The following is a 26345-nucleotide window of genomic DNA, read 5'->3' on the forward strand; positions in this document are numbered from 1 at the left end:
AACGAAAGCACTGCCAGGTATTGGTTCCGGAAATTCCGTTCGGGAGATGTGAGCCTTTCGGATGAACCTCGCAGTGGACAACCACATGTGTTGGATGTCGATGCCCTGAAAGCAGCCATCGAGGAGGACAGTGGTCTATCGTGTGATGAACTTGCAGAAAGGTTCCATGTTTCCGCTGAAACAGTCAGACTGCACGTGCATGGGATAGGGAAGTCATACAAGTGGGTACCCCACACATTGTCGGCAGCCAACAAAGAACAACGAGTGACAGCCAGTTTGTCCTTGCTCACTCGGCACCTGAGCACACCCATATTTGATCGCTTGCTCACTGGTGACGAAAAGTGGGTCCTCTATGACACTCCCAAGCGTACCAGACATTGTTTGTCGCCACGTGACCCTGTTCCTCACACCTCAAGACCACCTCTGCACCCACGAAGGTTATGCTCTCTGTATGGTGGAATTGTCAGCAAGTGGTGCATTACGAGCTCCTTCCACCTGGTCAGACCATCACTGCTGACCTCTACTCTTAGCAGTTGCAAAGGGTGCACCGTGCATTGCGGCAGAAGAAGCCGGCATTGGTGAATCGCAAGGGTGTGCTGTTCCTGCACGACAATGCCAAGCCACATGTGGCAAAGAAGACCCGGGAGACCCTTCAGCAACTTGGCTGGAAGACACTGTGCCATCCACCATATTCACCAGACCTTGCACCAACAGATTACCACCTGTTTCATTCCCTCGACAACCACCTCCGTGGGAGATCCTTCACAAATGAGGGAGACCTGCGGAACGCACTCACGGACTTCTTTGCATCCAAGCCCGTCGAGTTTTATCACCAGGGTATTGTGCAGCTGCAGGAACGTTGGCAAAAGGTGTTGGATGCTGATGGAGATTACTTCGAAACCTAAAGGTACCTATTGTCCACTGTATTGCTCTTTGTTTATCACTGCTCTAGAACGGCAAGAACTTTTTTGGTTACCTTATACTTCAGCTGTTTTAGACCAAACATGCATTTCATTGTATGATAGTTATGGATTACTGCCCCTCAGAAAATATTTTCTCTCTGCTTCCTCGCTCATTTTCTCTGAGACCCTAGACTCGTCTCATAAAATTTACTGATAATTGGTTTACTCCTTCAGTACCAGCAAAATAAGCATGTATGAGGGCTGGAGCATAAGTCATGACAATGATATTTTTTTCTCAAAGTTAAACGGTGGTACCACAATATCATCACATGTCCCGCTAGATAGTGTACAGATGCCAGAGAATGCCACAGGATGCTGGAGGAAACTGTGTGTGTCCTGCTGTAGTATGTACCTCTTTTGTTCCTGTAAAGCTCTTATGCTTTCAGACTTGTAAACACACGTGGCACGCTGCTATAGTCTTTAAGGATGTTTGCTCCCTTCCCTACCCCATACCTGGTACTTAATGATCTTCATGTTCACACATTCCACAATACCATACACTACCCCCTTCCATTTGTATATTTCGGATTTTCTGCTGGTCCCACATTCTCGCGAAAAAAAGGTATTGCTATGATTTGGTATTTAAATTAGAAAACAGTTTTGGAAAACAACGGCCAGCATGAAAAAAAAGGTTTCCAGTGAAAGCTGCTTTAAATTAAGGCCTGGTTTGCAAGTGGAGAACAGAAACATGTGTCTTCCTTTTCAGTGATGACAATTTCTTGACATTTTGTTTATCATTCCAAAAATATTAATTACTGGATGGCCAAACGGATCCGAATACAAAAGTTACGGATCTGGATCCAGATCCAAAAGTTACAGATCTGGATCCAGATCCGAAAGTTCCAGATCTGGATCCGGACCCAAAAATTCCGGATCCGCATCCGGATCTGAATCCGGATCCGAGAGTTTCGTATCTCAATCCCATTATAATATTACCACACCTTAAAAGGTATTATGATCTTCAATTACAAAGAAATTTTTCATTAGTTAGTCTAAGATTTTTTTTCAAGTGTTGTTCCTAAAATACTTTGCTATGCATCGGCTAACACACTCGTGCACAAAAATAATCTTACTTGTTTAACATAAAATGGCAGAGGTGATTTTGTAAATGCCATTGAAACGAATATGTATTCATTCAAATGTATTGGAAATGAAAACACACATTCCATTCCAGGATGAAACCATTAACACATTTAACAAGATAGAAATGTTATACAAAAAGTATACAATTGTTCTACAGTTACAGTTTTAAAAATTAAAATAAAACATTATAATATATGCAGTGTTATACTCGTATAATTACAAAGTGTAAGACTAACAAGGGAGATTATCTAAGTGTCCCCCTCCGATTTCCATGAAACTTGGCAGGTGTATAGAGGGGCCCAAAGGAAGAAATACGTGTTTTTTGTTTAAGCTAAAAAACTGTTCTAGGGGGCCAAACCCCCTCAAATGTCAAGATGAGGACAAATTGAAGTTATATCTGACCCCTGTCCCCCCTCCGATTTCCATTAACCTTGGCAGGTGTATAAACGGGCCCAAAGGAAGAAATACGTGTTTTTTTTGATTCAGCTAAAATACTGTTTTAGGGGGCAAACCCCCCTCAAATGTCAAAATGGGGACAAATTTTAGCGGGCATTTGACCCCTGTGTCCCCCTCCGATTTTCATGAAACTTGGCAGGTGTATAGAGGGAGCTAAAGGAAGATATACGTGTTTTTTTGTTTCGGCTAAAAAACTGTTTTACAGGGCAAAACCCACTCAATTGTCAATATGAGGACAAATTGAAGTGGGGATCTGACCCCTGTGCCCCCTCAGATTTCCATGAAACTTGGCAGGTGTATAAATGGACCCAAAGGAAAAAATACGTGTTTTTTTTGTTTCGGCTAAAAAACTGTTTTAGGGGGCAAACCCCCTCAAATGTCAAAATGAGGACAAATTTAAGTGGGCATTTGACCCCTGTGTCCCCCTCCGATTTCCATGAAACTTGGCAGGTGTATAGAGGGGCCCAAAGGAAGACTTGCTTCGGCTAAAAACTGTTTTAGGGGGCACCCCCCCCTCAAATGTCAAGATGAGGACAAATTGAAGTGGGAATTGACCCCTGTGTCCCCTTAGATTCCATGAAATTTGACTGGTGTATAGAGGGGCCCTATGCCCCCTGTTTCTTCATATGCCATATTTACGTGGTTTCGGGGTCAGATCCCCACTTCAATTTCTCCTCACCTTGGCATTTGAAGGGGGGCTTGCCCCCTAAAACTTTTTTTTTTAAAAAAACTGAAACACAAAAACACGGACTTCTTCCTTTGGGCCCCTCCATACACCTGCCAAGTTTAATGGTAATCGGAGTGGGACACAGGGGTCAGATCCCCGCGTCAATTTGTCTTCATCTTGACATTTGAGGGGGGTTTTGCTCCCTACGAATGTCTTCCTTTGGGCCCCCTCTATACACCTGCCAAGTTTCATGAAAATCGGAGGGGGAGACTTAGACTTCCCTTGTAAGTGTATTAATTACAAATCGCGCACACACACTATCACCATATATATATATGTGTGTGTGTGTGTGTGTGTGTGTGTATTATATGTATGTATGTACAGTGCGTCCATTTCGATCTTCAGCCGAGAGATCGGGAGAAGCGTGGCGGGCGGCGCTGGCGGAGATGCCGACATTTGCGGCCTGTAATGCCCGCTTCTTTTTATGGACATACACTATCTGGCCATTCGTCACCGGACACCCCATCAGGTGGCATCATGGTGTGGTCGTGCTTCTCCTGGTATGGTCTTGGTCCTCTTGTGTTAGTGCGTGGAAACATGAATGCAGATGCATACCAAACGATCCTGGACAATTCTGCGCTACCAACATTGTGGGCACAATTCGGTAATGGTCCTTATCTGTTTCAGCACGACAATGCCCCATGTCATACGGCAGGTGTGATCAACACGTGGTTCGAGGATATGGGTGTGCAAAAACTTGATTGGCCCGCCAAAGTCCTGATCTCAACCCGATTGAGCATCTTTGGGACGAGTTGGAGCGCCGGTTGAGAGCCAGGCCACACCGCCCAAAAAACACTAAAGAGTTGTTCGCAGCTTTGCAAGAGGAATGGAGCAGGATTCCCGTCGAAACCTATCGCAATTTGGTGGACAGTCTTCCTCAGAGGGTTGCGGCTGTACTTGCTGCGAAAGGTGGCCCCACACGATACTGACGGACGCTTGAAACCGGATTAAAGTACTCGTTCCAGGTGTCCGGTGACGAATGGCCAGATAGTGTATATTATATGTAGGTAACAATATGTTATAAACACATTCTTACTTTCCAAAGAAGAGCTCATGTGGGATGTCGAAACGGATCCGGATCCGAAAAATTTTAGGATCCGGATCTGGCAATCCCTACTAGAAACCAGGGTTGTTAAATGTCCAGAAACGTATAAATTATAATGGGTTCCTCTGCAGGGCCGAAACCTTTCTCTCGCACAATTTAAATATGGTCCAAGTTGCATATTGTTTCATTGAAAAAAGGTTCCTAGATCGTGATTAAATTGATCCGGACGAAAGGTTCCTGGACCATATTTAAACTGATCCGAAAAAAAAGGTCCCTGGACTGTATTTAAACTGATCCGAAGAAAAAGGTCCCTGGACTGTATTTAAACTGATCCGAAGAAAAAGGTCCCTGGACTGTATTTAAACTGATCCGGAAAAAAGGTCCCTGGACTGTATTTAAATTCATCTGAAGAAAAGGTTCCAGGACTGTATTTAAATTGATCCGGGGAAAAAAGGTTCCTGGACCGAATTGAAATACTTTAAACATAAAAAGGTTCTTTACGGTCTAGAACCCATTTTACACTGCTGATTTTCTCTTCCAGATGGGAATTGAATTTATTTACAATTCCTGGCACTTTAATCAACCCTGGGATTGTTAAGATCCACGAACCCATACATTCTAATGGGTTTTATTGGGTTCCGTAACAGGACCAGAACCTTTTTTCCCTCGCACAATTTAAATTCGGTTGAAGTTGCGTAATGTTTCATTTCAATACGGAACTTGGACCCTATTCAAACTCATCTAGAAAAAAAGGTTCCTGGACCGTATTTAAATTCATCCAGAAAAAAGGTTCCTGGACATAATTTATTCATTCGGAAAAAAAGGTTCCTGCACCGTATGTAAATTGATCCGGAAAAAAATGTTCCTGGACCGTATTTAAATTCACACGAAAAAAGGTTCCTGGACCGTATTTAAATTCATCAGGAAAAAAAAGGTTCTTGGATCTAATTGAAATACTTTACAGATAAAAAGGTTCTTTACAGACCAGAACCCGTTTACGCTTGCTGGTTTTCTCTCCTGGACCGGAATTTAATTTATTTAAAATTTCTGGACCTTTAACAACTCTACTATAGATCGACCACAAGGAAAAAACCTTGGGACGAGAAGTCCCCGCGCAACTTTCCCTTCTTCCCTCCACCTCGGGCCATAAGGAAGCATGGTCAACTCTCCCCCTCCCCTACTCGCGGGGGTACGGTGCACATGACTCGCGGGTCTGCGCAGGTTGTTTTGCTCGTGGTTCCACTATAGAGACTCGCCAGAAACAAGTCCGCTTTAACTCAGCCTAATCACCGGTTAGGCATGATGACACGCGAGAGACACCTGCACTTCCCACTCTATAAGAAAGCATTCACTGTGCATGGCGACCAACGGAACGAGGAGTTACGATACCCGCTATTGTGAAAGAAATAAGGTCTACTCCGAGCGACACCAGAAGCTTGTCCTATCGCTTCGGTCTGAAGGCTATGTTGCGTTACAGAAAGGGAAAGGAAAGGCAGAACACTGGTACCTTACATATCAACTGATGCAAAGAACGTCCAAAGAATAAATTTTCGCCGAGATTTCTAATACTTTCCTATCCTACGGAAATTGCTAGGTTTAACACAGCACTAAAACGTTGGCTTCAAAACATTTCCACAAAGTGAAAGGCAGCAAACTTACCCTGCAGAAGCGACTTTATAATTTGATGAACACAGTAAGCGTGGTTACGAGTTTGAAAATTCTTTTTGAAGGACACGGTGCTTTATCTTATCTGCACATACTAAAGAACAGAATCTGCCAATCTATCACTATTCATGAAATTTCGAATTCTTTTACAGAGATATGACAGAAAAATGGACTGCCATGGAATTTTATAAGTTAGTTACAAACTAACACTGCATTTGGGTGATTATTTTCACGAAAGACACAAATTGCCGTTCAGAGTCTCTATTAAAACTTACTTTGGGATTCTTATTGGGAACGCCGTGTTCAGTTACATTGAAAAAAATCCCGCAGATCCACAGAAACCCGAACTATTCAGACCCGTAGCCAGGTAGGAGCGAGGGGGGCTAAGCCCCCCCCCCCGGCACTGCCATCAGCCTTCCTTTACATTAGGTAAACTATTTTGCATAATTTGTTTGCAGTGAAGAGTGAAAATGTAGACAACTCACAACTTTAAGGATAAATCCACAGAATATCTACAGTATCTAGTATTACATTCGCTCATTTTGTTTATGAGCAGAAGTAGCTGCAAGTATTTAGAATATTCTCTAGACTTCAGAAAGTTACATACATTTATACATGCAGGATACACGAGCAGTGTAAAATACAGTAGTGACTACTTAAAAACGACAACCCGCCTCCGGCGGAGCGTTTCCTACTCAAAAGACCTTTATTTACTTAACACGCAAAGCTATATATGCGCCACATTGTCTGATATTACCGTAACACGCAAAGCTATATATGCGCCACATTGTCTGCTATTACCGTTATTTTAAGACATCCAATAACGCCAAAATTCATCATTACACGTACTCGTATACTCTGTCCCGGGTAACTCTGGAGCAAGAGAACGAAAACAAGTCTCTGTGGAAGAAGTGAGGCGACGCGAGACGGCTCCACCAATGAACACGTGAGAGGGAATGGGATTGCGTGGGGGGGGGGGGAAGCGACTGTAGTTACCAGCCTTAGAAGCAGCGTGTACTGCTTCGCTCCGCCCACTCGATCCCTGTCCCTTCTCTGCCGATGCGCAGCCTTGCTCCGCAGATTCCGGGGATAGAGTATAAGCAAAGAATTTCCGGTAATACGTATCACCGAGTACTGAACCCAGGACCCCCTTGATTACAAGGCGACAACGTTACCACTACGCCCTCCAGCAGGGGTACCCATCCCCCCCAAGGCCAATAGCGCATCCCCACAAATCATGTGATGCGCCCCCCCCCAATCATAACAACTGAACCCTCAAACCATATCGTAAAGTTTGAAGAATACAGCACTAATCCGATCTAAAAGTCTGCGAGCTGTTCGTAAGTAGACCTACATGTTAATCTGTTTAATATTTTTATAAACAAATGAAACTTAGATTTATCCTTGTTTTCCTTTCACCAAGATAATTCAAAGTACTGGTGTTAACTCTTTGTATTGGGTTTTCTCATGTTAATCAAGAACCACTCAGGGAAAACCATTATTCTTTTTAGTGAAATTGTTTCTTAGTGTTCTACCGTAATTAACAGTAAGAAAGGATAACCTGTTATTGTTCTCTTTCATACATTAAAAGTATAATAATAAAATGACTGTCCACTATAGTTCACCGGGTTAGTCGCTGTCTTTCTGTTCTTGATACGGCCGTGAGCGTGCGTTTTATATACGTAAAGTTCCCCGTGCACATAGCACTATGCTATGCACGTACATTTAGGGGATGTGAGGCTAGGGCCCCACACATTCTCGGCCATTTTGGAGGTGATGTGATCAGCACCACGCTCCGGCCGCGCCAGGTGAGGAAAGGCCGGAAAAATTCCGACCTTAGATCACCTACCTCGGAAATCGAAGCCGGGTCTCCCACTTGACAGTCAGATAGTATGTATAATTTTTCTTCCTTGCTGGGAGTAGTTGCATTCCCTTTAACGCGGTTACTGTCTAAACCTCTTTAAAATGTCGCCCCTCCCCCCAGACACAATTCTGGATACGTACCTGAATGTGACTAATACGTACGATTCCTTGCATTCACTTGCCTTTTTGGTGGCAGGTTGTCCGTTTCTCTGCTAAGATTCTTCAACGCCAATTTAGTTATCGGTAATCCTTACCCGCGTAATTACACCAGAAAAGGTAGAAGGGTGATGTAAAATAACAAAAAGATGCTATACAATTCAACAGGCATACGATGGACAGATAGTGATAAATTATGCAGCAGTATGATAAAAGTTGTCCTCCCATCTCCAGTTCAAACGAAGAACTCTGAAGGGAATGCAGTGATCATCGTGGATAAAGATTAAATTTGGTCTGTCTTTCAATGACAGCTTTCACGAAAAACCAGGTTACAAATTATCATTCCTACATATCAATGATGCAAAAGCTGAGCACGGGTACTGCTAAATCAGCGGCAAGGGCACTGATTATATTAACAGTATGGCCAGTTGCAATGTCGTGTTACTAAAATATTAAAATTATCTGACTTTCGTTAAAAGCTGAAGCTGTAAAGCAGCACTCGGCACACATAAGGACAAAGAAACAGGACACGACACCGAATTATACTGACCATAAGGCCAGAGCTTTGTTAGTCTGTAAATTGCAGTCCAGGGTGTACTACGTGGAAGAGAGGTTGACAATTGGGTGTACTACGTTGAAGGTCACCCCTTACACCCCAAATTCTTCAGTTTTGAAGGGGAAAATAGCTAAACAGACCAAAGTTAAATTGGGTGATGCTCTTAGTGACTTCACCTTCGATAAGTACGGTGCATAAATAGGTCAACGGTGGTAAAATAAGCAGTGAAGACACATCGAAGTGGACGCCTGAATGCGGCGATGTTATAAACAATAACAAAGGTCCACACAATCATCAGGATGAGACAGACACGATTGGAATTGCGTATAATAGTAGAGATAGTGGGTAATCTTCCGAACGTGTGCACAATCGAATCATCAGGTATGAAGAAGCCGTGCGTTCCGTAAGTGGTGCAATTGCTATCAACTTAGAGTGTGTTTTAAGTCCACTTTATGAACAGTAAGACTAATCGGGACTGGGCCTACAGTTTAAAGTGGGACCCGAACCACTATGTGCCTCCGACGGGTATCGAGGTTACAAGGCGACGACGCTCCCACTGTGCCATCTGGGAGGCTGCTATCAATTTTATCTAATCATCACTCATAACCACAAATCACAGGAAAGTGAAACGAAGTACCGTCGAAGAAAAAGTCGATTTCGAGGCTGGCAAGAGGTTTATGTATTGTGATTCGTGAGAACTCTGCCTATGTTATTGAATTTAAAGTTAGGAATACTATTGTGTGTGTGTGCAGTCATGGACGTCCGCAGTGGCGTAGCAAGGGGTGGGCTAAGTGGGCGTCGCGTCCCCTAGGGTTGATACGAAAAATGTAATAAATAGAAGTGAGAAAATATATGGAAAAGGCTATTTTTTTGGCAATTAAATTAAAACATTGTTTTTATCCTGTTTTAAATTCTAGTTAAACGTTATAATTCGAATGAATACGTCAAATCAGGGGCGTAACAATCAGGCAGGCGGGCCCTAAGCCTATGGGGGCACGAAAAAACTAAAAAGTATTGTCGTATTTCTCATGTGAAACATTAACGCAAAAAAATCACCATAACTTGCTTGGACATTTTTACCCATTTATTTTTTAAAGGAATACAAAACACTTTGTCTTTTATTTTCTTCTTTCTCTTGACGTTGCACTTCCTATTTTAATAAGTTAACAATAAAGCACCTCGAACTGCCAAGAAGCAAGTGTGTGGCATTTAAATGCTTGTTACGTTGTTTCCTTCCTTCCTACAGCAGGCCCGTACACAGGATTTTCTTTGAGGGGCGGGGGACAAAGAGAAGATTCGAAATGCTATCGAATTAGGTTATTTACGTAAATTTTCTGACACTTATGGCTAATCGCGACGATGAGGATGAAATTGATAAAGTAATACTAAAAAAGAACACCCATGCCCAGTCCGGGATTCGAACCCAGTTCCCTCTAATAAAACGTCTATAATCCGTGACTGTCTCTCTCGCTCATTTATATAACACCAGATGTTGATGTTCTCATTTCGCACACCAATTTCTACTATTCCATTAAAAAATAGCACTCAAACGCATTACGAAATGCTACCATTCCCTGCACTCGAGACACGTTGAAGAACTGGCTGAATCAAGTCACGTGGCATCCCGTTTCATATGCGATCTTTGCAGCTATACGAAAGTTCTTTTGTTCCAACTTATGTAAGGAGTTGCATCACTTCTGTCCCAAAATTAGCTTTGTAGACTCACTTCACGTACACACTTTAACCATATGCTTTAACTCAATATGCATCAGTGACGTGCGGTGACGTCGACACTTGGGGTAGCAGTCAGTGGCGTGTTCAAAGGGGGGGGATGAGTCACACCCCTCCCCCCTTTAGGGTCTAGTATCCCTAAAAAAAAAGAATGTCAATAACAGGAAAAGATTGCAAAATGATAAACGAGTACTAAAAAAACGTACACGTAAACGCCGCCCACATTCGAAAATTAAAAACGATTTGGGTTCGAATCTCGGTTTGGCCATGGGTATTCTTTGTGTGTGTCCCTTCATCAATTTTATCGTCTCATCTTCGCGATTAGCCAAAAGTGGCGGAAAAGCAAACTAAAATAAACCAAATCAAGCAATCAATCAATGATTTAATTTTTGTTAATTAGCGTCGCTTTTTCTCATATTTGGTTAATTGCGAAGATGATACGATAAAATTATTGAAGGGACAAACACAAAGAACACCCACGCCCAGGTAGGGGTTCGAACTCGGAACTCCTGGTGTCGTAGCGCGCTGTGATAACCACTCCCCCACGGTTGGTTGATTTGGTGTTCTAAGTACACTTTATGCACAGAAACAAAACAGGTAACAAAACACACTTTTTTTTGTAGTTTCTTCAATAATATTCATTTAGCTTTTTGAGTTCTGAGATACATTTTTCATTATTCACTGCAGAGTACAACACATAGGACAAGAATGCACACTCATCACGGGTTCGAATCCGGGCCTGGATTGTTCATATGAGGTCCATTCATCAATTTCATCATATCATCACTCATTCTCATTTTCAAGATAACCAAATGTGGCAGAAAAGCTAAGTAAAATAAACCAAACCAACAACAATATGAACGCGCGTTTTCTTGCCCAAATAAATACATCCGTATTTATGACTGTTAGAGGCCAAGAGTAGTATATTTAAATAAAACACTACTAAAACGAGAGTGAGAGAGAGCCAGAGCACATATTTGTAATTTAATCATTATATATTCCATACTTGAAAAAAAAAAAAGAAAGAAAGCATAACATTATTGTCTGCACATAACACGTTCCCATTTTATAAATAATAAAACTACATCCTATATTATACATACATATTGTACAACGTGTAAAAGGTTGAGTAAATAGAGAACATAAGTACTGCAGAAAATTTTACCCTGAATTCTTTAGAGGATTTACAAAACATCTATGAAAACCAATTCCCTATCTGTCCTATAGGAGATAGACTAGGGGACCTGAAAGCACGTGCTTTCAACAATTGCAGCGGGGGGGCGAGAGGGCAAAGGGGGTAGAGGTAGAAATCTTCCTTTTCCTTGGGCCGGCCGTTTCTACCTGGAAACTGGTCAGGCGAAAGAAGAGCGAGCTAGGGTATCCAGTCAGCTGTGCCCGCCGATCACACCGATGGACGAGAAGCGCGTGCAAAAGAAAGTGTTGCATATGAACTGTGGCTTTAACAAGACAATAAATATTGTGATTTGAATATAATTCGAAATGTGAGATTGATTGATCTATCTCTGCTAGACTAGCTACTCCTCAGTGCACGTCACTGATATGCATGGGCGTAACTTGGAGCCTAAAATTGGGAAGCCCCGGGTTCAATATCCAGTGGAGGCACCTAGTGGCTCGGATCCCACCTTAAACTGCAGGCCCGGTCTCGATTAGCCCTCCTGTGCAAAAAGTAGACTTAATAAAGAACCCCAAACATACTGCTTGGAAAAGACTAGAGTCCGAAATTACGTCGTTAGGCTGGTTACTTTAATTAACGTCGCTTTTCTTATTCCTATTTTAATTAACTACAACAGGGTAAGGTGAGAGGACAAAACTGACAAAGAAATGGGATAAGTTGTAGGCAGCATTCTCCTGCAGCACTGACGCCATCACGGTAGGATTGGTGAGGGGGCGTCAACTCGAGTGCCCTGGCAAACAAGGGAAAATAAATTTTAAAAAATGCAAAAGAACGCACGTACGGGTAAAAATTGCAGATAGTGCATATCTTCCTGGGTTAACCCAAATATGGGTCATTCCATGTGAAATCAACAATGTCCACAACTTTATATTTTTTTGATTCATTTGGAATTTAGCATACTGAAAGGGCTACCTGAGGTAGGAAAATATGAAAACTTGCAGATCCATATATTTTGTATTTCCGAAATTAAAGTGTTGCAAACTGTGATATTTTCACCATATTTACCATCTTGTCAACTTTAAATTGCAATATTTCGGTAATCATGACACCTATAAAAGTGGTTCGGACGGCGTTAGAAAGGTCTTGAAGAGCTCTTTCATACGAGATACAGCATGCCTATGTCAGGGTAAAAAAAATAATTGAAAGTGGTGTAAAGATAAATTTGGTAGCCACGTCCTCTAATACAGGTATTTTTTTCTTTCACAAAAATATGTCATACATACACTATTACTCAATAACTGCACAAAATTTAAAAATGGGGCGCCCATGGGATCCGGAATTGTTATATTTAGGTTAGGGTAGGGTAGAGTAGGTTAGGTAATGCATGATAACAGATAAATTCCTAATATTTAAAAGTATAACAGAAATGAAATATAATATTGCCTGAATTAAATTAGAAATATAGAGTGATTCAAAAGTTCGTTACCTAAGGCAACTCCATTATTAGTGCACATAGCGAAAAATGGAAAGAGGGGAAAGTTATTGAAAATGGGCAAGTTTCGATCTAAAGTACTTGAATTTTCAACATATTGTGCATTGTTCAGGCTGTATACTGGTACGAGCCTCATTAGTAGCAAAAAATGCCACATGCTTGGCCCGGAATATTGTATGGCATCGAAATACCATACAGTACAGGGTAAATTAAGAATTGAGAGAAATTGTGTTGATGGTTCCGCATGATGTCAGAGACTGGGTTTTTAAAATATGTTCAATTAACCCATCTTTGGTTGACATTGCACTAACATTGAAATTTACCTGCTTATATATATTTACCTGTTTATATATCTGTTGTAAAATACAAAAGCTCTTTGAGATGCAGTCTAGCTGTCTTTTGTTTTGTTACGAGTGGGAAAATATAATAGGGTAGAGCATTCTACCCTATTTATAAACAAATAAAACAAAAAAAAATTATTCTCATAAAAGTTAATATCAATAATAACAATAAGATGATTAATAAAAATATAAATCTACAAGGATAAAAATAATTAGAGATAATATTATCTCTAGCCACTATTATTAAAACAATAATTCTACCTTATTAGGAGTTATGCCATAATCCTGACAACACCGTGAGCATGATGATCACGTGCCGACTATCCACGGGATTTTTTTTCTCCATTTGTTTATATTTTATTTTCATCAATTGTATTGGTCTTCTTGTGTTCAAGTGACTTTATTCATGATGGACAATATCCATGTATTGCAATGGTTAATGGGCAATACAGATTATCAAAGTGTAGGTGAGGGGCAGTGTGATATTCTAGTGATGTGGAGCAGCCTTGTATAAGTGATCATAAGAGCAGGAGTGAAGTATCAGCCTTCGAAGTTGACAATCAAACTCAAAGAAACATTCAGAGGCCACAGTAATCTGGACATGACGAAACAACGAAGTGCAACATTCACATAACAAACAAAACATGATATTGAGAACCAAAAATCATCAACAAAATTTGAAAAGATGTAGTTGTTAGTGCCATGCTAACATCTCGACCATTGGTGTTACTCTGACACAGTCAACCAATGTTTGGTTCAAGGTTTAAAACCCCAAACCTTCAATTATTACGATTAAATATTTTTTTTTTTCAGAGCTGAACATGGTGTTGTGCTCTAGAGATTTCAGGGGAAGGAGTAGACATGTCATCAATTCCTCAAAGAAGCAATGACAAGTTACAAACTCTTACGAAATGAAGGTGCGAACTCCTAATGCACCATCATCATCTTACCAAAATGAACAATTTTATGCACATTTTCCAATGAATTTTCTTCTGTATTTTAATGTCTGGGGTTTAGCTAGCCTAGAATATACACTCCTAACACACATTCTACAAGTTCAGCATACATTTTAAAACTGACCCCTCTACAAACAAATCCTGCTACAAGCCTGGGCATTAGCCTTAGGTTACATGCTTTTGACCCTCCATACACCCATGGGAAAGTGGAAACACTGCATGGTTTATGAAGATTGTGCTTCATACCAATGCCTGCCATTGATTTTAGCTCACGGGCATAGCCAAGTAATTAGTGTTTTTATGTGGTCTCACTTCACTGCATAATGTGAAGTGCATAGCTTATGGGGAGTTACGAATTTTTTGTGTATAAAATGTAACTACTTTTGCTCTCTCTCTGAAAAGAGAGAGAGAGAAAGAATTAATATTATGACATAGTAAGAATAGAAAATGTCTGTATGTTGTTTCAGTGTACATAAGATTACACTGGTAAACACACTTTTTATTGCCAACATAATTAGAGTTATTTTACAGTATCTCAACCATTGTGATTTCAAATATGATATCAGTTTCTCTAGATTGGCTCTAGTTTTTGAGTAATGGCTGTCCTTTAAAAAGCATTAAAAAATGAAAGCTCATTGTTAATCACTTTTAATGATAAGAAAAACGTTGTTTCTGAGATTTTCTTGTGTGTACGGTGTCAGAACAATCACGCTGAAGATCCCAGCAATAATTTGCCACACTACCCACGATTGGGTATCAAAATGGGGAGGAGAAAAGGGGCAGGTGCAAGGACAGTTTAGTCTCCCTTAGTAAACATCACCTATCATTAAGAGACCCCAGGCAAAAAAGTGGGTGCAAATTGTCCTCCACACCCCACATATTTGCCACCACTGATCTGCTATCTTGCATCTGTCCCATCTGCTTTGAAATGTTTCCTCCATCATCTCCTTTATATCTTGGTGGGACCTCTCCCCTTGTTTTTAATTAAAATCACCAAGATTATCTGGAAAATTGTGAAAGTGGATGTAAAGGAAATTTATCATTATGCTCATACGTGGATGCCCAGAAGGGGGCAATGCCCCCCCTGGAAAATTAATGTCCATCTAAAAATTATATATTTCACACAATATCATTTCAGTCACAGTAAATTATGTTGATTATTATAAATTCGTTGAAGAAACATGATAATTTCAGACTGAAATAGTGTTGAGGGGCATCACTATTATGGAAAAATAATACCTTGCTTGCCCCTCCCTGGAAAAATCCTGCAGACGTCCATGTGTGTGTATTAATAACAAAATACTTGAAGTTTGTGAGGAAGTTTTGCACCAGTTCTTCATGCTTTCATGTTTGAGATTGCCGAAGAAGTTCTTGACAACAGAGATATAACTGAATAATGTAGAAGCTTCAATATCATTCTTAAAATTTGAGAGATTTGAATCATTAGTGAGTTTACAACCTTGAGGCCCATCAAAGATCCCCATTTTTAGTTTCTCAATACTTAGTCCATGAAAGGATCTGCAGATGTAATGAAACACTCGCCAACTTTATTCAAGACTTAACAAACTACTTCAATATGCAAGATATGCTTCCTTTACAAAGTCAGTGATATTTTTCTTTGTTTCTGTACAGAATATTCACCACAAATACAACACAATCCATCAGGATCATTTAAATGGCCTGCTCATGAAAAACTAGTGGGTTTCATTCCCTCAACAATAGAAATAAAAATAAAACAAATAAAGAAAAACAAACTTTCAATAAATATATTCTGTGCAATGGATGGACTAGAGAAATATTTTTATATTCTTAAATAAAAGCCATGCCCTATTTCATGTCAACACCTACAGCTCTTATTGAGATAAACTTAAAATCTAAGGATATCAAGTATCTCAAGAACTAGAGGCAACTTGGCAAAACTGTTTCATTTTAGATTCAGCACAACCAAAATAGCTACCATAAATTCAAACAAAAATCTTTGGCAACTAAATTTTTTTTCTTCGTAGACCTGTGTTATCTTTATTAGTCATTCAGAATATCATGAGTATCAGTCATTGAAGATTTGTGTGACATCAGATACCCAGCTGTGACTCACTTCTGGTGTTGCACTTATCGTGAAAAGGTGAAGTGGCTATACTGCACAATCGACCTTTTTTTCCTTCAAATTTCTTTATTTCGTTTTTTCATCCGTATTTATGATTTTCATTTTATTTTTGGGTATTGTAGTTTCTATCTTTTAATAGCTGTAAATTATTTTCGTTAATTTAAATTGTTTCTCTGCAATTTGTTTGGAAAATATATGGTTTTTGTTGATTTTATTGTTCAAGGTTGTCGGCACCTAGCCTTACATCTGCATGTAAACTAGGCTCAATGTGTTTCATTTATAATGGAGGTTCCACAAACTTAATACTAGGTTCTTTTTCCAGTTCCAATTGTTTCCTCACCCTAAATCCTACATTTCTGGAATCCTTGATTCATACCCTTTCCAACGATCTATGACAGGGCATGAAATTTCAAGTTTGAAGTCAGTCGCCGGACTAAAATCTTTGGTCGCCAGTATTTTATATTGATAAATAATAAAAAATATGAGCAATTATTAAAAAATTAGGAATTAATGTTTGTGTAGCGCTGTCGTTCTGCACCGAAGTACCACTTATCAATCGCAGTTGCTGGGTCAAACTCTGACAGGGAGGATGGGGAGGGGGGTCCGTTTACGAAAACTCTGAGCAAATCATCCAGTGTCTCAGTCTTCAGAGAGTTCCTGTAAGCAGTCTTGAGTCTGTTGTGATAGTTGAAACCTCCCTCACATGAGGCTGTGCTCATTGGTAGAACAGCACAAAATGTCAAAATCTGGAGCAAATTAGGGAATCTTGCTGAACACTCCGCACTGTGGATCTTCTCCAGCATCTGATTCAAAGCTGGAGAAGGAAACAAAAGTTTGTATTCTGTCCATTCTGCTGACAGAACATCCATTTTCTCATTATAAAGGCTCGGGTCCAAGTATATGTAGAGCTTCTTTATTTCTTCTATCCCAAACTGAAGAATATTTTGCCCGACCCTGTGGCCAAGTGGTTAGCACATCGTGCTGTGACGCCAAGGGTCCAGGGTTTGAATCCCGGTCGGGCTTGGTTGTTTGTGAATGTCCATTCATCAATTTCATCATTTCATCACTCATCCCCATCTTCGCAAATTAGCCAAGAGGCACAAAACGCGAAGTAAAATAAACTAAATCAATCAATCAATCAATCTGAAGAATATTTTCTTTCGGAGGCCAACCCAAGGTGTCGAAAACATGCAGAGATGCAATCGCATCTGTTGACATAGACGGCAATGTTTCTGTGATGTACACCTTCGCATTGTTAATTAAGCTTCCTCTAACAGTCTGAAACTCTTGCACATCCCTGATCTTCCCTGAAATGGACACATGGTCCAAGAAATCTTGTTCGCTTGGTCCAACATTAGATTCCAGGTCAGCCAAAACTGAAATACAGTGTTCAATTCTTATTTTCAGAGATGAAATCAAAAGATTCTTATTTTGTAGTGCCACGCTTAAAGGGTTAAATTTCCTGTAAAAATCCAAAAGGAAGTACAGAAGCTTAACAAATTTAAATTGCTTCAAACTTTTCAGCAAATCCTTAGCTTTAGCGCCATCGTTTTCTCTTCTATGGGCCACCTGTTCAAGATGGGTCACAACAGCTTTCCATGATTGCAAGAGAGCTCTTTATTGCACGTTCTTTGCTGGCTAACCACCTAATAGTGTGGATATCACTCAGTTTTAGAATTTCTTCTATAACTTCTGCCGTTTCTCTCAAGAGGTGAAGTCTTTAAGCAAATAAATAAACAAAATTTTAGTCGCCAGCCCAAAACCTTTGGTCGCCAACAGCGACCGGAAATTTCCCGCCCTGATCTATGATACATGTTTTTATTAGGAAGGGTCAATTCGACATCCTTACTGGTGAAGCTTGGAAGCATATTTACAAGGAGTATTTTTCAAATCTATGAATTGGAGTGTTAAGTTTAATAATTGTAGTAATTTTGCGTTACTCTTCGAATTTGCATGTAAATAGCAATGAATGTGGCCTAGGATATGAGGACCACTGATCACTTTTTGAGGCCCAATACCTCACATATTTGCAAATTCTGCATGCATCTTGAAATAAATTCCAGACTTTGCAAAATATCGAAATCTGCATATTAAATTTTTAAAAGTTGAAATTTACGTGTACATATTACTTTTTAAAGCCAAATATAATCTTCCTCAAACCAAAATTTAAGAGGATGATAACTTCTGCAACTTATAATTGGTAGGGTCTGGTGCAGGACACAGGTAAGGGTTCTGAACCTGGCCCTCCTAACCACATATGTACATTAGACCCAAGCGGAATTGTTAGGCTAAGAGTTCTTAGCATTTAGTTTTGGCATCAGACCCATATTGACACGGTATTTATCCACAACTGTTGTTTTACGCACCTTAAAAATAATAAATTCACATTTGACAAACTTCAAACAATAATCCATACTAGTCTCTGAATATCCTTTCCCCATTCTCCCGCATCTTTTACACATTGTCAACTTAAGGTAACACTTTACTATACCGGAGACGGATTTCTTCAAATTTACAGGAGAAAGTACTTACGCAAATCATTTTCTGCAGCGTTGTTGATGTTCGGGAATGTAGTTTTTATCCATTTTAATGTGAATGCATGTGGTTTTCTACGAAAATCTATTTTCGACGTGCTATTGCTGCTGCCGCCATTTGGTTTCTGCAAGAGAGCACAATACGCGCTATTGCTACTGCTACAACATGACGTGTCGAGGATGTGTCGTGAAGTTGTTGCCGGGTGTGGAAGATGCAGTGGAATTTGTAATTCCGATGTTGTCCGTATATGCTAAATTGAATGAAAGGAGTGCTAATGGAACCTAACAGGACTAACCTAACCTAGTAGGCATACCTCGTCCCCGTGATGGTTCGTGGGGCTATCGTATGTAAGAAATAGACATTATTTTCGTTAGAAATCCATTATTTCACCTAAAGAAATGTTCTGTAATGCAGAATAGTACGTTAGCAATGTAAAAAATTGCGAAATAAATCATTGATATGTGTCTCCGGTATAGTAAAGTAGTACCGTATTTAAAAGTAGAAGGGCACCGTAAAAAATGCCTTTCTTATAAACATTTTTTGCTCCGCCAGTCATTAAATCTCTGGAATATATATTCTTACTAAACGACTGCTGTTTGCATAGTTTCTCTTGCATGTAAATTGTATAAAAATATTAATCCTAGGTTCCAAAATTTTAAAAACCTATAAATTACATCACTGGGGAGTTTTACAACGATTTATAATGCATTTTTCACTAAATGATTTAATTTATGGATTCGTCTGCACTTTTTTGAGTGAATGACAAATATGTTTAACACAATGTATGTACCTAATGCATAGTTTTCAAAGCACATACATGTATAGGTACGTGTATATATATTTTTTTTTTTCGCGTTTTATCCACACAGCTGAATGACAGTTCACTAATAGAAAAAAATATATACTTACCACATAGTTTTGCCGACTCATTTCCCCCCTAACACATGACACATGAAAATGACAACACTGGAAGCAGAGAACAGCTGACTGCTACCGGAACCGGAAGAGGAAACGCATAGTTGCACACCTCCAATGAATAAATTACTGAATATAGGAAAGTATGGTGTTAGACAAGAATGCTGTAAAACCCAAGGACAACAGAACAATGCGAAGTGATTATATATGTGTGTGTAAACGAGAACGATGCTTTTCTTTCAACTTACGTTTCAGTACACTTCTTATAACTACGTTGGTAGAGGTAACACACGTAACTTAATATAGGTGCATCCACACACGCTTAACGCAAACCCAGAGTACAAAACGAGACTCCCTTACCGCACAACACTTGAGCAAACTTTCGTTCTGACGTCAGACGAGTAATACCTACGTTGTTTGGTTAGGCTTGGTTCTATTAGCATAAATACACCGAAAAAATTATAATTTATGCTAAAAGAACTAAACCTAGCTAGCTTATCCTAACAACTTAGGCATTTAACCTAAAATTAAAAGTATTCTCTCGTGACGTCAGAACGGAAGGTTGCTCACGTGTTGTGCGATAAGGGAAACCCTAGAAAAACCCTGCAAAAAGCCAAGAACCAAAACCGAGAACTATCTGCCTGAAGTTGCTGAAGTCAACAAGCTTGTGTGATTGCTCGCAGTTAATTGCTCATTGTTTGTCTGAGGGTGATGCAACTTCTATATCGTTTGTTAGAAGTTAATTAAATCTTTTCGAAAAGACCGAATGTGATTTTCAAATTCTTGTTAGTGGCAACTTGCTCTGCTCAAATGTTGATGGAATTGGAGGTGTCCGCGGAAGCGGGGAATTTGATAACATTAAAATAATGGACTGTATTGGGAGGATGTGTGTACTGATAGTGGATAAATCTAAATGTAAGATGAGTAAATAAAATGTTGCATATAAGAAAATGTAGTACTTCGGTGTTAAATGCAAAAGACAATAATTAATTGTGTATTAACGTATTTCACATAGCATTATTGATTCATTGCATACCAAATTATGTCTGACATGATTTTTTTAAAATTTGAGACGAGGAATATTAATTTCAATTTTAAAATCTACATTTGATTGGTACAAATTGGTACCTAAAATGTGCATCAGTATTTCATAGTTTAGAAGTTACATGGGTTACTTATCACTCCCAACAAGAATATAGAAATTGTAGGTTTGTGGAGAACACTTTGAAGCTCAAAATATAATACCGTGGCACAATGGTACCATAGATATGTGTTTCAAATGGGAATTTGGGTGTAAGGGCTTACCCTTTGTGAAGACACCCAAATGTCAACATGATGTTTTGGACCTAGCGAGGCTCTAGTCTCGCAGCTATTATAATCCTCTGTGAGGCTCGTATTGTTTTGTACCACTTTTGGCTAATCGCGAATGTGAGGATGAGTGGTGATATGTTGAAATTGATGAAAGGACGCTCACAAAGAACACCCGTGTATGGCACGCTGTGCTAACCACTCCACCACGCAGGCTGGCGACATGCCATTATCAATGCATAAAACAGATTTTGTCTGGAAAATTAAGTAAATTTATATTAACTTTCTTAATGACTTTCAAATTCTGATCATGAATAGAACCAAAATACATAAAACACAGACTTTGTATCTAAACAATCTAATTTAATTTTTTTTTAATTTCCTTCTTATTTCACAGGTGAAAAATAAATGTCACCGTATATATTGAAAATGAGCTATGGCAATGTCACATTTAAAAGGTTAGTATTGAAATGTGTGAAGAATTTTAACATCTTGTCACATGAAACTTCGGTAAATGTCTGTTACTTCGGAGACACATTAAAATCGGATATTTTGTGTTTCGGATGGTTTGTACTTACCAATTGTGTATTGCGGAACATAGTTGAAGGCGCCATTATGCTTTTTACATGAAAATAACTTCGATTTTTCACATTACGAGTAATTCTTTTGGTTCCTTTCTTCCGTTGCGAAACATACAATATGGCGCGCACAGCTGTGGATCATCGTACGTCGTGCTTGTGTTTTGTCGATTTGGAGTGTGTATGCAGTGTTTCAACCTTCTTAACCAAAAAATACCTAATTTCATGTTCACTATGTCATCACAAACCATTGACGGATAGCCCCAAAAACCATTCATGATAGCCCCACAAACCATTGATGGATAGCCCCAAAAACCATTGACGGATCATTTCCGGCAAGGTTAGGTTAGGTAAGCATAGTTAAAAAAATTCTCGTAAGAAAGGCACGTTTGGAAACATTGGCGAGACCGCGTGACTTTCAACGCTCACACCATCTGCAGGTACATAATGGAAACAACGGCATAATGTCACTTTGCACAAAATGCAAGTTTATTATATCAAAAGTGCTTATTTCTGGTTGTGCAGCATTCTACGGTAAGAAAATACCTCCACGAACTTTCAAAATGCTACAGAAACTCATTTCCGTAAGTAGTTTCTTCTGTAAAAATGAAGAAATGTGTCTCCGATTTAACAGACATTTACCGAAACTTCCTCTTATTATTCAATGAAAAAGATTTGTATTATTTCTAGTATTTGAACGAGCTTAGCATCTTTTCCAGAACTCCACAATGTACGAGAACCAATTTGCATTCTGCTTGGATAATGATTTTTACAAGTTACAAAGAGGAATGAGGAAAGGGTTTAGGTAGGCTATATGCAGTGGTCAGAAGTAGCACGCTACTTGTAGCGTCACTACAGTAGCTAGCTACAAAGTCTGTAGCTGTATTGAAGCTACATTTTGAAAATTGTAGTTGTAGCGGTAGCGAAGCTACAAAATTCCTGTAGTTGTAGCGAAAATTTCGCTACTGCTACATTTTTCTCAACATTTTGAGGTGAATTTTGAATGTGGCAACAGCGTCAAAAAGAATTCGACAATAATGCTTAGTTTTGTAGGAAGTTCATAAAGACAAAGTCTATTACATGTAAATACAGATTATCTAGATTGTAGATTATAGATATCTGCATGTTATTTAATTAGTATCTAAATAATTCAGATATCCAGGTAACTAGCTGACGTATATGAATATATTCCAGCTAACAGTTACGTTTTTTTTTTAACTGCATCGCTATTTTGGGGAGAAACATGCCTCGTTTGCTGCACCGCTGGAATAAAGTGCCTTTTGAATCACCCCCGGAACAAATCCTGTGGATATCCATGGTGTAAGAGACACCAAAATGCCATTAATTGCTGTGTAAAACACAACTTGCATTATGAAAAACTAAATATGCTGACCAAGGCAGTAATTTATTTTATTAAAAACATAAACTAACGTAACGTTTCAACCTTCTAGCAAGGTCTTCTTCAGACTCTGTATCAAGTACAAAAGTAACCAGATACAACAAGAAGGGTAATATATATACACAAACATTACTCCCTCCAGACTATTTAGAAAGTTGTTTGGAACTTTCTAGCAGATGACTTTCACTTTCCAACTTTACTTTCACCTAAAAGGCTAAACACAATTACTTCCATATAGAATGTGGTTGGACTTTTTAATCTCACTCTCTTTTCCCTTCATTTTTCTTCCTTCTCCTCTCCTCTTTTTCTCTTGTCCTTTCCACTCTTTCCAACATCTTCTTCCATTCTTTGTTTAACTTCAGTCCCCCATTCCAGTTCATTGTGTCTTCTTCGCCTTTCTTCTCTATTTCCTTGGCTTCCTTCCATTTTCTCACTAGCATTCTCTTCTCCCTTCCTATCTGCTTAGCCTCATCCCACTCTATGTCATGTCCTGTTTCTCTCGTGTGTTTAAATATTGCATTTCTCTCTCTCTTAAGTCGTACATCATCCCTATGTTGTTTCAACCTGTCTTTCAGCCTTTTTTTCGTTTCTCCTATGTACACACTCTGACATTCTTTACATTTTACTTCGTAGATAATCCCTTCTTCTTCCTCTTCTCTGTTTTCCTTTTTCTTGTTAGCATTCCTCGCTATTCCTAAGATGCTTCTCCCTCCCTTCCTGTAAGTTTTAATTCCTGCTTTCCTAAGCACTTTGCATATCTTTTCTGTGGTCTTCCCCATACTCCTTATATACATAGTTTTCAAATTTATGTATTTTTCCTACTTTTGCGTCACTTTTCTGTAACTTTTGCTAATCATGACATCATCATCATCATCCTTCGCTATTTCTGGCCTCTGACTGGGTAGGCATAGAAGTCAAGCCTATCCATTATTTTCTGGTCTTCCACAGTGTTCCAATCTTGTCCTCTTCTCCTAACACCCTTCACTATATGCCCTTTCCACTGATATCTTGGTCTCCCCCTTGGCCTTATTCCCACTCCTTGTGCATGGTAAGCTCTTACTGGTAGTCTTTCTGCATCCATCCTCTTCATGTGCCCGAACCATCTCATCTGTGCCTGATCTATCCTGTCCTGAAGCTTCCCCACACCCACTGTCTGTGGGATCTCCTCATTCCTTATTCTATCCCTTCTAGTCTTCTCCCATAGACTCCTTAAAATTTTCATCTCCACTGCCTGCATCTTTTTTTTGTCTCCCTATGTCACGTAATTATTGGCACATACTATGTATTATATATTACCTTCTTGCATTTCATAGGTGCATCCCTGTTCCATATTAATCTTCGAACGCTTTGATATAGTCCACCACCCATTTGTCCTCTTCTGTTTATCTCTTCAACTTTTCTCAATCAGGACAATGAGGATGAATGGTTTATTTAATTATTCTCTTATCTATAGTCGCTTTCTGCCACTTTTGGCTAATTGTGAGAACGAGGAAGAATGATGAGCAGTGTGGGGAATGGAGGAGCAGGAGGATCCCATCCTCCCAACTTGGCATCTTTCGTAGTTTTTGTTTTGAGTCCATTTTATGCATAGATAAGCTGATCGAGACTGGATCAGAGCCACTATGTGCCATCGCTGAGTATCGAACCTGGAGCCCTTTTGTAAACAAAGGGCCCCAGGTACTTTTCATTCAAAATGCTGCCTTCATATCAGTCTATTAAAAAATGAAATATTTATTCTCAAGAAAAATATGTTAATGTGAACATAAATACGTGATCCTACCAAATTTCATTTGTGTATAGTTGTAATAATTAATTTGGGTAACACCCTAATTGCAATATTCATATATCAAATTTGAATTGAAATGCCAATAAGTAACTGAAGTAATACTGCTATCAAAATTATCGAATGACGGGAATCATGATAATAAATAACAGAATCTATTTACCAGTAGTAGGGGATTTTTTTAATATCTCCATGGTTATTTTTAAGTTTTTTTTATGCAGAAGTAGCGCAAAAAGTAGCGAAGTAGAGAGTAGCAAACAGGAGTAGTGTAGTGAGATACTTTCTGGTAAATGTAGCTGTAGCGAAGCTACATTTTGGAAGAGTAGCTATAGCTGTAGTGAATCTACTTTTAGAATGTAGCGTTCTGATCACTGGCTATATGATACTTTCAGTGACATGCTCAGGATTTTTTAAACGGGGTAGGTTACATACACTTTTTTTTTTTATTAGTCAATCCTCATTTTGCTATATTTTCCTGCCTTTGACGTTCTTTTTTTAGGAATTCTGGGTCAACAGGGTGGGGAGGGTTATGACCCCCACCAACCCTTCCCTTGGGCATGCCACTGAGTACTCTTATTATTTTGCATTACTTTTCTCCCACTTTTGGCTAATCACAATGATGATAATGATAAAAACTGATGAAAGATAAACATACGTGGACAAAAAACAGAATATAAAAATTGTTCAAAAATTACAGTGGCTACAGGTCTGAGTGGCAAAAATGCAGTTTTCAGATAATGGTACTTGAAAGAGTTTGGGATTTTAATAATTTGTCTAAGTTGTGGAGGTAAACTATATGTAAACCATAGGATTTTTGCCTTTAGTTTCTGAAAATTTCTCATAATTTTTCTCTCTTAGGATCAGATGTTGAAGTTTTGTTACAAAACTTAACTCAAGCCGATCCTAAAACCAGATGCCAAGCATTGGCAACACTCGGCTCCATTCTCAATTCTAGTGCAGAGAGCAGGGATCATTTCAAGGAGCTGGGAGGCTCCACTCAGATTCTCAATGTAATGAGCATTGAGAAGGACAGAACGGTTGTTGAAACTTCCTTGTATGCTCTTGGCTGTTCAGTTAATCAACATGTAAGTATTGCTACTTTTACACATACATGTAATGTTAGTAGTAGTAAACATTCTGGCAAATAATGCGAAACTGTTACATATCATCAAAATAATGATTTTTTTAAAAAAATGAAAAACTACCAAACTTCTAAACATATTAGTAAAACAGAAATACAAATATCACTGTAACAGTTGAAAAGCAGATAAAAATCCAATGTTAAACACTGCTAGATGTGTTTTCAATCATAACTTTTCAAGAAGCCAATTTTTTTACAAACGTCTCTCAAATTTGCCAGTGATTTTATATTCATATATTTCTTTAGACAAATTATGTGATGTATGTCATGTACGATTTGTTTCCAAACTCCTCTCAGATTAGGGTGACCAGACACATACATACAGAGCATGGCCAAAAAGGAGGACAAAGCCCAAAAAAAGAGGACACCGGGGAAAAAAAAGAAGGCCATTATCTATTTTTAAACCTAGCTCAC

The 26345-nt window shown here is 39.2% G+C and overlaps 2 protein-coding genes across 2 annotated transcripts in view; one reads left to right on the forward strand and one right to left on the reverse strand.

The window, feature by feature from the left end:
* Sply (Sphingosine-1-phosphate lyase) overlaps positions 1-19829 on the reverse strand; it is a 55091-nt gene extending 35262 nt beyond the window's left edge. The window contains exon 1 of the mRNA XM_083131255.1: positions 19717-19829. Within this exon, the coding sequence (XP_082987381.1) occupies positions 19717-19737 (21 nt within the window). The 5' untranslated portion in view covers positions 19738-19829. The remainder of the gene's footprint in view (positions 1-19716) is intronic.
* A 567-nt stretch (positions 19830-20396) lies between these two features.
* LOC145994858 (uncharacterized) overlaps positions 20397-26345 on the forward strand; it is a 66598-nt gene continuing 60649 nt past the window's right edge. The window contains exons 1-3 of the mRNA XM_083131256.1: positions 20397-20637; positions 21428-21488; positions 25649-25875. Coding sequence (XP_082987382.1) covers positions 21467-21488; positions 25649-25875 — 249 coding nt within the window. The 5' untranslated portion in view covers positions 20397-20637; positions 21428-21466. The remainder of the gene's footprint in view (positions 20638-21427; positions 21489-25648; positions 25876-26345) is intronic.

The sequence above is a fragment of the Lepisma saccharinum genome, chromosome 11, assembly GCF_977018435.1.
Source record: "Lepisma saccharinum chromosome 11, izLepSacc3.1, whole genome shotgun sequence".
Classification (NCBI taxonomy): domain Eukaryota; kingdom Metazoa; phylum Arthropoda; class Insecta; order Zygentoma; family Lepismatidae; genus Lepisma; species Lepisma saccharinum.